Source organism: Trichosurus vulpecula, chromosome 8 (assembly GCF_011100635.1).
Source record: "Trichosurus vulpecula isolate mTriVul1 chromosome 8, mTriVul1.pri, whole genome shotgun sequence".
Lineage (NCBI taxonomy): Eukaryota > Metazoa > Chordata > Mammalia > Diprotodontia > Phalangeridae > Trichosurus > Trichosurus vulpecula.
In genome coordinates this window covers 100,054,548-100,070,526 of record NC_050580.1, presented here as the reverse complement: position 1 = coordinate 100,070,526, position 15,979 = coordinate 100,054,548, and the positions used below count along the sequence as shown (strand labels likewise).

Here is a 15,979-nt window from a genome sequence, read left to right as displayed (position 1 = left end):
ATGCCTTGTGCTTCCCAGTTCTTATGAATAAATCCATGTCGTGAAACAAGGCGATCTGTGAGACATTTCAAAGTGGAAATAATTGTTGCTGGTCACAAGTAACACATGCCTTTGGACCTCTGGCTGCAGACTGCATCCGTGTCAGCCTCTGAGTTCTGAGCCTGGGCTCACAACTGTGATGTCTTTCTCCTCCCTTCTGTAGAAGTAAACTATATGTGTGGTCAATATGCTTTCAGTCTTAAGAGTGTGTGCAGCCTGCAGGCCTACAGTGCGAAGCTATGTACAGTATAGGGAGAAGAGGGTCAGACTTCGAGGAAGTTATGATGAATTTGAGTGTCATCTCTACCAAAACAACAAGAATTTGTTAATCACCTACTGTGTGCCAGGCACTATGCTGAGTGCTGGAGATGTAAAGAGAGGCAGAAAAAAAAGAGTCCCAGCCCTCACGGAGATCTCATTCTAATGGGGGAGACAAAATGCAACAATCTAATTGCATACCACAGGATCTATAGAGGACAACATGGAAAAACAGTCTCACACCAAGGGCACCAGCATTGAGGGGACTGGGAAAGGCTGTTTGCCGAAGGAGGGATTTTAGCCAAGACTTGAAGGACTTGACGAGGACTTGAGGGAAACCAGGAAGAAGAGGTGAGGAGGGAGATTATTCAAGGCAAAGGCCACAGCCCTGGGAGGTGTTGAATCAGGAGTGTGTATAAGGAGCAACAAGGAGTCCAGTGTCACTGGATCATCGAATATATGGAAGGGAGTAAAGTGTGAGAAGACTGGAAGGATAGGAAGGGACCAGGTTATGCAGAGCTTTAAAAGCCAAACAGAGGATTTTATATTTGATCCTAGAGGTAGTATGGAACTGCTGGAGTTTACTAAATAGGGGGTGACATGGTCCAGATCAGGTCTCCACTTTAGGAAGCTCCTTTTGGTCCACTCAAAGGCTTGTTTTAGAAATCAATTTTTTTTAAATGAATGTTGAGTGTTTTATAACCACAAAGCAATGTGGTGGTGCTTTTTAAATTTAAAACCACTCTCTCCAGAGTTTCTAATGAGCTCTTGATTGCCAAATCTAATTGCCTTTTCTCCATCTTCATCCATCTTGACTTTTCTACAGCATTTGAAACCGTTGATTACATTCTTCTGGATACTCTTTCATCTTGATTTTTATGTGTCTGATTTCTCCCCTTATGTTACCATCCCCCTTCTCAGTCTCCTGAGCTGGGTCTTCATGTCATACCCACTAACTACGGGTTGTCTTTTATGCCTATACTATCTAACTTGGTGATCTAATTAGCTCCTATGGATTCAATCATCTTTATGCAGGTAATTTCAGAAATTTGTGTATCCACCCCTAATTTCTTTTCTAATCTCCAATCCCACCTCACCAACTGCCTATTAAATATTTCAGACTAGATGTGACATAGACATTTCAAAATCTTACACGTTCAAAAAAAAATGTACTATCTTTCCTCCATGTCCTCCTGTCTTTGGAATTTCCTTTATTACTGAGGGCACCACCAACTTTCCATTCACCCAAGTTTGCAGCCGCAGTGTCATTCTCAATTCCTTACTTTTTCACTCCACATCACCAATTACTTGCCAGATTTTGTCATTTCTAACCTCACAAATCCTCTCATATGTCACTTTCTCTCAACTCACGCAGCCTCCACTCTTGTTCAAGCCTTCTTCATCTCCTGAATGATTGGTCTCCCTTCTCAAATCTCTTCCCCATTCCAAGCCATCCTCCATACAAATGCCATGGTGATTTCCCTGAAGTGTAGGTCTGCCCATGTTACCCATCTACTCAGTAAACTCTGGTGAATCCCTTCCACCTCCATGGTCAAATATAGTCTTCTGGCATTTATAAAGCTCTTTACAACCCAGTCCCTTTGTATTTTTAGTCTTCTTACACTTTCCTCCCCTCCACACACACACTATGATCCAATCTTATTGGTCTACTTTTTTTTTCCTCAAACATGACACTGTCTCCCATTTGTGTGCCATTGCCCTATCAACTTATTGACAGTGATGATGACAATAATTTCTCTCCTTTCAGCACCAAAGTTGACCCTGGAATGCAGCGTCAACCTCCTCTTCTTGCTGGATAGCTCATCTGGTACAACCCTGGAGGGATTCCTTCAGGCCAAGGCCTTTCTAAAGAGGTTTGTCCAGGCTGTGGTGAGCATGGACTCTCCCGTAAATGTGGCAGTGGCCCAGTATAGTCAGGAAGTGGAGATCCCATTCCAAATGGGAGAATACCGGGATGTGCCTAGCCTCATGAAGAGCCTGGACAGAATGCGTTTCATTGGAGGAGCCACAATGACAGGCAGAGCCCTGGAGTATGTTGCTGATCATGGCTTCAGGAACACATTTGTTTCTGGAGAGACTCATGATCCCCAGCCCCGCCGGGTGGTGGTCCTGCTTACTGACTCAAGGTCCCAAGACCTTGTGGCAGGACCAGTAAGATATGCCCGTGATCAGAAACTCTTCCTTATTGGAGTAGGTAGTGAGTTTCTGAGAGCAGAGCTGGAGGAAATCACTGGCAACCCAAAGCAAGTGATAACCTACTCCAACCCTCAGGACCTTTTCAACAAAATACCTGAACTCCAGAAAAAAATCTGCAGTCTCCAAAGGCCAGGTGAGATGTTTATTTACCAGCAGATAAAGAATATTGGTTTGGTAAACTCCCTCTCAAAAGGAATCTCAGCCCAGTTAACCCAGAGTTCATTGAAAAATATGCCTCTCGAAGATGGCGGCTAGAAAGCAGGGACTTGTGTGAGCTCCCCCCTCAGGTCCCTCCAAACACCTGTAAAAAATGACTCTGAACAAATTTTAGAACTGCAGAACCCATGGAATAGCAGAGGGTAGCAGGGCCCCAGCCCAGGACAGCCTGGATGGTTGTGGGGTAAGGTCTATCGCATGGAACTGGGAGCGGAGTGAAACAGAGCCCAGTGTGAGCCACTCTTGGACCAACCAGACTGGGAGCTGAGCGGAACAGGCCCTAGCACCCTGAATCAGTGAGCTGTGGCAGTTACCAGACTTCTCAATCCACAAACACCAAAGATAACAGAGAAGGTTAGTGGGAAAAGCTGCTGGGACAGAGTGAAAGGAGTTCGAGGTTTGGCCACCACACCAGGGACAGTGGAGGTGATGCAGCTCTGAGGCTGCTTACAGAGCTGCGGCTGCAGTTGTTTCTGGCCCCAGGCCCACCTGGTGGGAGGAATTAAGTGGTGGATCTGAGCAGGAGTGCAGAGCTAGCTTAGATCTGAGTCAGGTCCGGGTTGGTGGTTCTTGGGGGAGGAGTAGGGCAGAGCTTGCTGTGTAGAAATAGCTCTGAAAACAACAGCACAGCCCCTCAAGCTTGGGACAAAGTACTCTATACTCTACAAGCAGTCATACCCCGACGAAAAACTCAAGGGTCAAGTAAGTTGGCTGGGAACATGGCCAGGCAGCAAAAACGGACTCAGATTCAGACTCAGACTTTGGAATCTTTCGTTGGTGACAAAGAAGACCAAAACATACAGCCAGAAGAAGTCAACAAAGTCAAAGGGCCTACATCGAAAGCCTCCAAGAAAAACATGAATTGGTCTCAGGCCATAGAAGTGCTCAAAAAGGATTTGGAAAAGCAAGTTAGAGAAGTAGAGGAAAAATTGGGAAGAGAAATGAGAATGATGCGAGAAAACCATGAAAAACAAGTCAATGACTTGCTAAAGGAGACCCAAAAAATACTGAAGAAAATAACACCTTAAAAAATAGACTAACTCAAATGGCAGAAGAGCTCCAAAAAGCCAATGAGGAGAAGAATGCCTTGAAAGGCAGGAAATTAGCCAAGTGGAAAAGGAGGTCCAAAATACCACTGAAGAAAATGCCACCTTAAAAATTAGATTGGAGCAAGTGGAAGCTAGTGACTTTATGAGAAATCAAGATAATTATAAAACAGAACCAAAGGAATGAAAAAGCGGAAGACAATGTGAAATATCTCATTGGAAAAACCACTGACCTGGAGAATACATCGAGGAGAGATCATTTAAAAATTATTGGACTACCTGAAAGCCATGATCCAAAAAAGAGCCCAGATATCATCTTTCAAGAAATTATCAAGGCGAACTGCGCTGATGCTCTAGAACCAGACGGTAAAATAGAAATTGAAAGAATCCACTGATTGCCTCCTGAAAAAGATCTCAAAAAGAAAATTCCTAGGAATATTGTCGCCAAATTCCAGAGTTCCCAGGTCAAGGAGAAAATATTGCAAGCAGCCAGAAAAAACAATTTGAATATTATGGAAGCACAATCAGAATAACACAAGATCCATCAGTTTCTACATTAAGGGATTGAAGGGCTTGGAATATGATATTCTGGAGGTCAATGGAGTTAGGATTAAAACCAAGAATCACCTTACCCAGCAAAACTGAGTATCATGCTACAAGGCAAAATATGTATTTTCAATAAAATAGAGGACTTTCAAGCTTTCTCAGTGAAAAGACCAGAGCTAAATAGAAAATTTGACTTTCGAACACAAGAATCAAGAGAAGCATGGAAAGGTAAAGAAGAAGGAGAAATCATAAGGGGCTTACTAAAGTTGAACTGTTTTGTTTACATTCCCATGTGGAAAGATGATGTGTATGATTGATGAGACCTCAGTATTAGGGTAGCTGAAGGGAATATTCATATATATATATATATATATATATATATATCGACAGAGGTCACAGGGTGAGTTGAATATGAAGGGATGATATCTCAAAAAATAAAATCAAATTAAGAGATGATGGAGGAATATATTGAGAGAGGGAGAAAGGGAGAGATAGAATGGGGTAAATTATCTCGCATAAAAGTGGCAAGAAAAAGCAGTTCTGTCGGAAGGGAAGAGGGGGCAGGTGGGGGGAAATGAGTGAATCTTGCTCTCATTGGATTTGACCTGAGGAGGGAATAACATACACACTCAATTGGGTATCTTACCCCACAGGAAAGAAGAAGGAAAGAGATCAAAAAGGGTGGACAATAGAAGGGAGGGCAGATAGGGGGAGGAGGTAATCAAAAGCAAACACTTTTGAAAAGGGACAGGATCAAGGCAGAAAATTGGATAAAGGGGGATAGGATAGGAGGGAGCAAAATATAGTTAGCCTTTCACAATACGAGTATTGTGGAAGGGTTTTACATAATGATATGCATGTGGCCCATGTTGAATTGCTTGCCTTCTTAGGGAGGGTGGGTGGGGAGGGAAGAAGGGAGAGAATTTGGAACTCAAAGTTTTAAAAAAAGATGTTCAAAAAAAAGTTTTTGCATGCAACTAGGAAATAAGATATACAGGTAATGGGGCATAGAAATTTATCTTGTCCTACAAGAAAGTAAGGGAAAAGGGGATGGGGGGAGTGGGGTGACAGAAGGGAGGGCTGACTGGGGAATGGGGCAATCAGAATATATGCCATCTTGGAGTGGGGGGGAGGGTAGAAATGGGGAGAAAATTTGTAATTCAAACTCTTGTGAAGATCAATGCTGAAAACTAAAAATATTAAATAAATAGAAAAAAAAGAAAAATATGCCCCTCTTAATAAAAGGCATTCACATCCAATCAGTCAATAAACATTTATTAAGCATCTGCTATGTGCCAGGCATTGTACTAAGTGCTGTGTATACAAATATAAGGTGAAGAAATAAAGAAGACAACCCCTGTCCTCAAGGAACTTACAGTCTAACTGGGGAAGATGACATAAACAAAAAAAGAAAAAAAAGGAAGCTGAACAGTGAGGAGGAATTACCCAGTACAGGGGTATGAGAGAATAATCTGAAGAAATTGAAAGCAGTATAGCTGGTAAGAAAGGGGGAAAGACTGCTGAGCGCCTTCTTAAATAGAGGCCTTGAAGCCCATGGCCCTGCCCTCCAATCAGAGGAGCAGAGTAGCAGGCAGATTCAGCCTTGTAGGAAAATGAGATTTCCCAATGATGAATTAGTTTTCTAGGGAAGGAAGGATATCCAATATGTCACAAGGCCAGGAAGCAGTTGGAAAGCAAATTGCTGAAGAGAACATTGATATAAAATAAATGACATTTTTACTCCAAATGTAGGCAACTTAGAGAAGCAATGTAGTATGTTAATATCGTGGGTAGAGAACTGCCTTGGGAGAAAGTAAGACCTGTATTCAAATCCTGCCTTGGACAGACTCTGTGTGACTCTGGGCCCTCAGTCAAGTCTCTACAAACATAATCTGCAGTGCAGGTGCCCATCTGCATTGGTGGTGAGTTTCCTCGTTGGGAGTTCTCTATGCCAAGGAACTCACAAGGTTAGTCCATAAGTAACTTAAAGCTGTGTTTCAGAACTCAACAGATACTATGCTGAAAGAAATCCATATTTAGTACAAGGCGTTTATGCCCTTTTTTTAGAGATTATTCCCCTGGGAGGGCAAAGGTCTAAAAAAGCAATTGCTCTCATGCTGTACTGACCCAGGCACTGAATGTCCTATTATATAGCAGGGTTCAAATTGTATCCCTCAAAGGTAACAATTGAAGGTCTGTCTGCTGTGTTACAATTAGCTTATAAGGCAAAGGTCATCCTGTCCTCTGATAACAGCATTAGAAAAGGGCTTTTCTCTGCTTGATGGTGGTGTTAGTGGACTTAATTAGAATCATGGAATTTTAAGAACTGCATGGGACCTCTGATGTTGGCTGGTTCAGGCTCTCCCCTGCCCCCCACATACCTGAGGTATGTATTCTCCACTCTCATATCCCTGGCAGGTGGATGGTCATCTAGCCTCCATCTGCTGATCTTCTGCGATGGTGAATTCACTACCTCCCAAGACAATGCATTTCATTTCTGAGCAGTGCTAAATGTTAGAATTTGTGGCTTATATTGAGCTACAAATATGCCTCCCTGCAACATGTAGCCATGCTCATTCTGGTCTCTGGGGTTAAGCAATTCAATTGTCCTTCCACGTGACAACCAAATCTCCTTTGGAGAGGGTTCTCATGCGTCTCCCTAAGCTGTGTCTCTACTATACCAAGCATTACTAATTCCTTAACAAATCCCTTATGTACAGAATGATGTGGAATCTTCTTACCATCCTGGTCACTATCCCACAAATGTGTTCTAGCTTATTGAGGTTGAAAGGAGGGTTTTCAATCCAGCACTTAGGATAGCACCTGGCATATTGTAGGCACTTAATAAATGTTTATTGATTGATCACCCCTCTAAATGTGATTCTCCCTGGAGGTCACAGTGGCTTCCTGACTGGTTCTGACAAAGAAGGTATAGAAATGAACAAATGGGGAGATTGCCTACACTGGTGAACTTTAACTGATTAGCAGCCATCCCTCAACCAGAAGCTAAAAGTGTGAAGCGCAGGGGAGATTTCCAAGTCATCTCCAGCCACAGTCTTGTGTGATAACATAAGGTTGAGTTTTTCAGGTTGCAATTTAGCAGGGGTTCTTAAGCTTTCTTGTGTCATAAACCCCATTGGCAGTCTGGTGAAAGTTATGAATCTCTTCTCAAGACTCATCTTTTTTTATGTATTAGTGATTTTATTTAATATTTTAGTTTTCAACATTGATTTTCATAAGATTTTGAGTTACAAATTTTCTCCCCATTTATACCCTCCCCCCTATTTCCAAGATGGCATATATTCTGATTGCCTCGTTCCCCAGTCAGGCCTCCCCACTTTCACCCCACTCCCCCCCACCCCATCCCTTTTCCCCTTACTTTCTTGTAGGGCAGGATAGATTTCTGTGCCCCATTCCCTATATATCTTGTTTGCCAGCTGCATGCAAAAAACAACTTTTAAAAAAATTTTTTAAGCATTTGCTTTTAAAACTTTCAAAGTTCCAAATTTCCTCTCCTCTTCCCTTCCCACCCACCCTCCCTAAGAAGGCAAGCAATTCAACATAGGTCACCCATGTATCATTATGTAAAACACTTCCACAATGTTCATGTTGTGAAAGGCTAACTATATTTTCTTCCATCCTATCCTGTCCCCCTTTATTCAGTTTTCTCCCTTGACCCTGTCCCTTTTCAGAAGTGTTTGCTTTTGCTTACCTCCTCCCCCATCTGCCCTCCCTTCTATCATGCCCTGTTTTTTATCCCCTTCCCCTTACTTTCCTGTGGAGTAAGATAACCTAATTGAGTGTGTATGTTATTCCCTCCTCAAGTTGAATCTGATGAGAGTAAGATCCACTCATTCCTCCTCACCTGCCCCCACTTCCCTTGCCACTTTTATGTGAGATAATTTACTCCATTCTCTCTCTCCCTTTCTCCCTCTCTCAATATATTCCTCTCTCCTTAAATTTATTTCATTTTTTAAGATATCATCCCTTCATATTCAACTCATCTTGTGCCCTCTGTCTATATTCCCTTCAACTCCCCTAATATTGAGAAAGATCTCATGAATTACACACATCATCTTTCCATGTGGAAATGTAAACATAACAGTTCAACTTTAGTAAGTCCCTTATGAATTCTTTTTCTTGTTTATCTTTTCATGCTTCTCTTGATTCTTGTGTTTGAAAGTCAGATTTTCTATTAAGCTCTGGTCTTTTCATTGAGAAAGCTTGAAAGTCCTCTATTTTATTGAAAATATTTTATTGAAAAAAGGTTCCATGTGAATAGAAAGATAGCCCTTCTGCACGGTAGTCAAATAAATACCAGCACTAGAAAATCAATTGCTTTAATTGCATTTCAGCAGCATCGGCCCCATGTCAAGTGGGAAGCCTCCTGTCCTGGGAAAGGAAAGGACAAGTGGTAGAGGTACTCCTCAAGGAGGTGTTGGGGCTGGGGTGGGGGCGGGCCTTACAGATGCTACCCTGCCTGCTTATGATGTCATAATCTGACTTGGAGGACATGAAGCCTCCTTTCGAAACCTGGTTTTAGGGAAGTATACTGGGTCAGAACCAGTCAGCCCTCCTTTCCCATAGCCTTCTCCTCAAGGGGTAAGATAATGATCAGTGATTTTGCCTTGGAGCATGAAACTCAGTTTTTCTGGATAGGTGATTCTTGGTTTTAATCCTATCTCCTTTGATCTCTGGAATATCATTCCAAGCCCTTCGATCCCTTAATGTAGAAACTGCTAGATCTTGTATTATTCTGATTGTGTTTCCACAGTATTCAAATTGTTCTTCTGGCTGCTTATAGTATTTTCTCCTTGACCTAGAAACTCTGGAATTTGGCTACAATATTCCTAGGAGTTTTCTTTTGGGGATCTTTTTGAGCAGGTGATCAGGGGATTCTTTCAATTTCTATTTTACCCTCTAGCTCTAGAATATCAGGGCAGTTTACCTTGATAATTTCTTGAAAGATGATGTCTAGGCCCTTTTTTGGATTATGGCTTTCAGGTAGTCCAATAATTTTTAAATGATCTCTCCTCGATGTATCCTCCAGGTCAGTGGTTTTTCCAATGAGATATTTCACATTGTCTTCCACTTTTTCATTCCTTTGGTTCTGTTTTATAATATCTTGATTTCTCAAAAAGTCACTAGCTTCCACTTGCTCCAGTCTAATTTTCAAGGTGGTATTTTCTTCAGTGGTCTTTTGGACCTCCTTTTCCATTTGGCTAATTCTGCCTTTCAAGGCATTCTTCTCCTCATTGGCTTTTTGGAGCTCTTTTGCCATTTGGTTTAGTCTATTTTTTAAGGTGTTATTTTCTTCAGTATTTTTTTGGGTCTCCTTTAGCAAGTCATTGACTTGTTTTTCATGGTTTTCTTGCATGACTCTCATTTCTCTTCCCAGTTTTTCCTCTACTTCTCTTACTTACTTTTCCAAATCCTTTTTGAGCTCTTCCATGGCCTGAGCCCAATTCATATTTTTCTTGGAGTCTTTTGATATAGGCTCTTTGACTTTGTCGACTTCTTCTTTTGGTCTTATCACCAAAAAAGGAATCTAGAGTTTGAGTTTGAATCTGAGTTTGTTTTCACTGCCTGTTCATGTACCCAGCCAACTACTTGACCTTTGAGCTTTTTGTCAGGATATGACTGCTTGTAGAGTATAGAGTACTTTGTCCCAAGCTTTAGGGTCCAAGCACTGCTGTTTTCAGAACTACTTTTACTCCACCGTCACCCCAGGCTCTGTCACAGTAGCGCTCCTCCTCCCCCAAGAACCGCCAACTAGGACCGCAATACAGATCCAAGCAGGGCACAGCGAGAGAATCTGCCTTTGTGCCCACAAGGTGCTCCTTGTACTCCTGCTCTGGTCTGCTGCTAGATTCCTCCCACCATGTGAGCCAGGGACTGGGAAAGCAGCTAACACTGGTGCTCTGGAAGCAGCCTCAGGCAATTCCTGCTACTGCTACCACCGCCACCGCTGCACCACTTCCTCCACCCCCAGAGCTGGCAGCCAGACTGCTCTGAACTCAATCTTGCAGTTTCCCCCTAACCTGCTCTTTGGTGTTTGTGGGTTGAGAAGTCTGGTAACTGCCACAGCTTACTGTTTCATGTCTTGTTCCGGCTGGCTGACTCAGGGTCTGGTCTGTCCTGGTGCGGTGCGGCCCACGCTGGGCTGCCCTCCACTCTCAGCACCATGCGATAGACCCTTCCCAGCGATCATTCAGGCTCTCCTGGGCTGGAGACCTGTTTCCCTCTGCTTTTCATGGGTTCTGCAGCTCTGAAATTTGTTCAGAGCCATTTTTTACAGGTGTTTGGAGGGATTTGGGAGGGGGGGAGCTTAAGCAAGTCCCTGTTTTCCAGCTGCCATCTTGGCTCCACCCCACCCAGGTTCATGTTTTTAAATGAATAAAATAAATAGAATTACAGGAGAAGCCAAACAAATATAATGAAGTAAATTTACCAAATTTTTCTTTTTTTTTTTTTAAGTTCACTGGGTAAAGAACTCCTGGGCTAAGATGCTGATTCATTAAAGACTTGGCATGTTTGCATTCCTTTAGGCTGCCAGTCTCAGTCGCTGGACCTGGTTTTCCTGTTGGATGCATCAGCCACAGTGGGACAAGCGAACTTCACGAAGGTCCGGAGCTTTGTAAGAGGGAGCTCCCTCCAATTCAACATCAACCGGGATGTGACCCAGATAGGCCTGGTTGTTTATGGCAGCAGGGTCCAGACCACATTTGCCTTGGACACACACCCTACTAGCTCCAGCCTCCTGCAGGCCATCAGCCAGACCCCTTATGTGGGTGGGGCAGGCTCCACGGGCAGTGCTCTCTTGCATGTTTATGAGGAGGTGATGACAGTCCAGAAGGGAGCCCGGCCTGGTGTGAGCAAGGTGGTAGTTGTGATTACAGAAGGGACTGGAACTGAAGATGCAGTTGTGCCTGCTCAGAAGCTACGAAACAATGGCATCTCTGTCCTGGTCATTGGTGTGGGACCTGTCCTGAAGGAGACGCTACTGAGACTTGCAGGCTCTCATGACTTCCTAATCCATGTGGCTTCTTATGAAGACCTAGAGAACTACCAAGATTTATTCGTTGAAAGGATATGTGAAGGTGAGCTGTGATTGCTTATTAATGGCTTCGCTGTTCTACACTTTGGGTGGCCTGCGGGGAATTGTAGTTCTCTTGTTAGTGACCTGCTTTTTTTCTGTCAAAAGGCAATGTGTGCCATAAGATTTGAAAGCATAAAAAAATCTAAGAGATCAACCAATACAACCCCCGCATTTTACAGATGAGGAAATTGAGATCCCAAAAGGTTAAATCACATAGTAAGTAGCATTACTGGGATTTGAGCCTAGGCCATCTCACTCCAAATCTGCAAAGGCTTTTTGTTTTTGTTTTTTGGCTGGAGGAACAAAATACATTTCAAACAACCAAGGAATAGTTACTAGGCATGATGTTCAAGCATAATGGAAAGAAAATAAGATCCAAGTTGTCCTCCTGGTTTTGCCACTTACCACCTTTTTAACTTTGGTCAAGCTACATCTCTCTGGACCCTAAACCTCATCATTTCTAAAATGAGAAGATGGACCAGATCAGAGGTTCTTAAACTTTGTTCCATCGTAGATTCCTTTGACCCTCTGGTAAAGCCAATTACTCTTTCCTAAAATAATGCTTTTAAATCCATGAAATAAAATACACATTACAAAGGAAATCAAAGGTTAGTGAAAATAATACATTTTTTTAAAAGAGTTTGCAGGTCCAAGGTACCCCTGGGCTGGATAGATGGTCCTGAGGTCTCTTCCAACTCCAACATCCTAAGGGTGTTATGTGTACAGAGTCTGCTTTAGTGCTGAGATGTGGCATTGTCTAGTCTCACTGTCCCAGCCTGTCCCTAGCCTGATACCATCCTTATGGTTTTCTGCTAGAATGTTTGTTCGGTTTGCCTTAGACCTGCCCTAGTCAATCTAAGTGAAAACCTCTGGACTTGACTGAGCCTTTCCTAGGTCAACAATTTCTCCATTCTAGAAGCCAAGCAGCCAGTCAACCTCTGCAAACCCAGTCCATGCATGAATGACGGGATGTGCGTTCTTCAGAATGGGAGCTACCGGTGTGAGTGCAGAGGCTGGGAAGGCCCCCACTGTGAGAACAGTAAGCGAGACAGCAACTGCTTAGTTCCTTTGGGTAGAAGAGAATTGGTGGGGGAAAGAAAGACATGGATTTCCTCAGGGCTTATTTTGCCAGGTTCTCCGAGTCTTTGGAGCTATTGATAGCTTAATCAATCAACAATCAATTACTTTTTTTTTTTAATTTTGAGTTCCAAATTCTTGCCCTCCCTCTTACCCCTCCCCCGCCCACTGAGAAGGCAAGCAGTATGATGTCAGTTATACATGTGAAATCTTGCAAAACACATTTCCATATTGGTCATATTGCAAAAAAAAAAAAGTAAGAAAAAATAAAGTGAAAAACCTATACTTCAATTTGTACTCAAGACTTCATCAGTTCTTCCTCTGGAGGTGGATAGCATTGAAAATATCATGAGTCCTTTCTAATTATCTTGGATCATTGATCATCTTGGATCATCATCAGTATGGCTGTTACTATGTATAAAGATCTAGTTCTGCTCATTTCACTTTGCATCAGTTCATATAGATCTCCCCATGTTTTTTCTGAAATTTATCCCCCTTGTCATTCCTTATAGCACAGTAGTACTCCGTTATAATCAGTTACCACAACTTGTTCAGGCATTCCACAACTGATGGACATCCCCTCAGTTTCCAATTCTTTGCCACCAAAAAAAGAGTTGCTATAAATATTTTTGTATATATAGGTCCTTTTCCTTTTATCTCTTTTGGGGTGCACATAGTATCACTTCTGGGTCAGAGGGTGTAAACAGCCTTATAGCCCTTTAGGCTTAGTTCCAAATTGTTCTCCAGAATGGTTCAACCAGTTCACAACTCCACGATTAGTGTACCTATTTTCCCTTCTCCCTCTCAGCATTTGTCATTTCTGATGCATGTGAGGTGGTACCTCAGAGTTATTTTAATTTACACTTCCCTAATCAATAGTGATTTGGGGCACTTTTTTCATATTGTATGTAGCTTTGATTTCTTCTTTTTAAAACTGCCTGTTCATATCCCTTGACAATTCATCAATAGGGAAATGGCTCTTATTTTTTTACAAATTTTACTCAGCTCCTTATATATTTGAGAAAATAGGCCTTCATCAGAGAAACTAACAGTATTTTTTTTAATATTACTTCATTATCTGCTAGTTCCCCTGCTTATCTCTCTTAATTAGGTCTATTTTTGCTTTGTCTGAGATCATGATGGCCACACCTGCACTTTTTACTTCAGCTGAAGGATGATAGATTCTGCTCCAGGTCCTTATTTTAATTCTGTCTTTCTGTATCAAGTACGTCTCTTACAAACTTAGTTTCTGGTTTCTACTCAATTTTGCTCTCTGCTTCCCTTTTATAAGTGAGCTCATCCCATTCACATTCACAGTTATGATCGCTAACTACATTTCCCTTCATACTGTTTTCTTTTGTTTATCCTCTTTATCCTGTCCCTCCTCAAGAGTTTGTTTTGCTTATGACCACTGCCTCCCTTAACCTTCCCTCCCTTTCTCTTGTCCCCTTTCCCTCCTATTTCCTTGTTGTGTGGAAGATAGATTTCTGTACTCAACTGTGTGTTCTTGCCTCTTTAAACAAATTCTGATGAAAGTGAGGTTCAAGCATTGCCCACCCTCTCCATTGTAAAAGTTATTCCTTGCATGCTTCTTTTATATAAGATAATTTCACTAGTTCCCATTCATTCTACCTCTCCATCCCTCCCTGCCTCGGTGTCATCCCTCCTTCTTACCCCTTCATTTTTTCTGAGATCATCTCAACATAAGTGACTCACCCCCCATGCCTTCGATGTAGACTGTTTCTAACTGTCCTAATAAAGATAAAGTTCTTAGGAATTACATGTATTATCTTCCCATATAAAAATGTAAACAGTTTAACCTTATTGCATCTCTTATGTTTTCTCTTTCATTTTTACCTTTTTTTGCATCTCTTGAGTCTTGTGTTTGAATGTCAGATTTTCTATTCAGCTCTGGGCTTTTCATCAGGAATGCTTGAGAGTTTTCTATTTCATTAAATATCCATTTTTTTCACCCTGAACGATTATACAGTTTTGCTGGACAGGTTGTTCTTGGCTATAATGCTAGCTCCTTTGTCTTCTGAAATATATTCCAAGTCCTCTGCTCCTTTAATATGAAAGCTGCTAAATAGTGTGTGATTCTGACTTGTGGCTTCATATTTCAAATGTTACTTTATGGTTGCTCACAATATTTTCTCCTTGATGTTGGAGCTCTGGAATTTGACCACAATATTCCTGAGTTTTCATTTTGGGATCTCTTTCAGGAGGTAATCAGTGGATTCTTTCAGTTTCTATTTTACCCTCTGGATTTAAGGCTTTGGGACAATTTTCCTTTGTAATTTCTTTATTTCTTGAAGTATGCTGACTAGGCTCTTTTTTTTTTTTTTAATCAGGGCTTTCAAGTACTTCAATCATTATTAAATTATCTCTCCTTGATCTGTTTTCCAGGTCAGTTGTTTTTCTGATTAGATATTTCACAGTTTCTTTTATTTTTTCTTTGATTTTATTTTGTTTCTCGATGTCTCACAGAGTCTTTAGCTTCCACATGTGCAATTCTAATTTTTAAGGAAATATTTTCTTCAGTGAGCCTTTGTACCTCTTTTTTCCATTTAGCCAATTCTGATTTTTTTTAAGTTCTTTTCTTCAGTGAATTTTTGCCTCTTTTACCATTAGGTCAATTCTGGTTTGTAAGGTGTTATTTTCTTAAGTATTTTGGGGGTCTTTTTAACCAAGTTGTTAATTCTCTTTTCATAATTTTCTTTTATCACTTTAATTTCTTTTCCCATTTTCCCCTCTGCTTCTCTTACCACTTTCTTTAACTACTCCAGAGATTCTTGTTGGGCTTGGATCCAGTTAGCATTTTTCTTTGAGGCTCTGCAGGGGTTTTCACATTGCTGTTTTCTTCTGAGTTGGTGTCTTGGTCTTCTCTGTCACCATAGTAGCTTTTTAGTTCACCACCATGTGGATCCCCTGCTGCCTTGATTCCAAGTTGTTCATCTTTCAAATCCCTCACAGTTAGAAAGTCTTTCTCTTTTTCCCCTTCCCTATTTGCAGACTAGGATGAAACCTGGAGGACAATGAAAACTTGAATCTATTCTGGGAGATTTCCCAATTTTAAGAAAATCTATTAAAAACCAAACTGGGTCATTTCAGTCAGACTCTCATATATGCATCTCTTGCCCAAAAAATCTTAATAACCAGACTGGGTATTTTCAGTCAGATCCTCATATATGCATCAGAGGCAGATAATATATAAGTTAGGGTCTTCTCTCTGGCACTTTTTGGGATGATGACCTGGAGAAGGCCTTGAGAGATTCTGATTACCATTTAGGGAGGGAAGGGACTGGATATCTTTCACTTTACCAGGATAGATCTAAAGACAGTCTCCTTTATTTACTTCTATACTCTTGTCGTTTCCCCAGGAATCTTGAGAGGCGATTCCCCTAGGCCACATGGCTTGCATCAGGACTCCTCGAATTGGCAGCAACAGTACCAATCACGGCATTTGCACCTGGGCAGTTGA

General features: G+C 41.7%; 1 protein-coding gene across 1 annotated transcript in view; it reads left to right on the top strand.

Annotated features, from left to right (window-relative positions):
- The window catches only part of VWA2 (von Willebrand factor A domain containing 2), a 45,575-nt gene extending 29,596 nt beyond the window's left edge, over positions 1–15,979 (top strand). Inside the window, exons 10-13 of the mRNA XM_036736907.1 lie at positions 2,066–2,647; positions 10,871–11,422; positions 12,338–12,460; positions 15,879–15,979. Coding sequence (XP_036592802.1) covers positions 2,066–2,647; positions 10,871–11,422; positions 12,338–12,460; positions 15,879–15,979 — 1,358 coding nt within the window. The remainder of the gene's footprint in view (positions 1–2,065; positions 2,648–10,870; positions 11,423–12,337; positions 12,461–15,878) is intronic.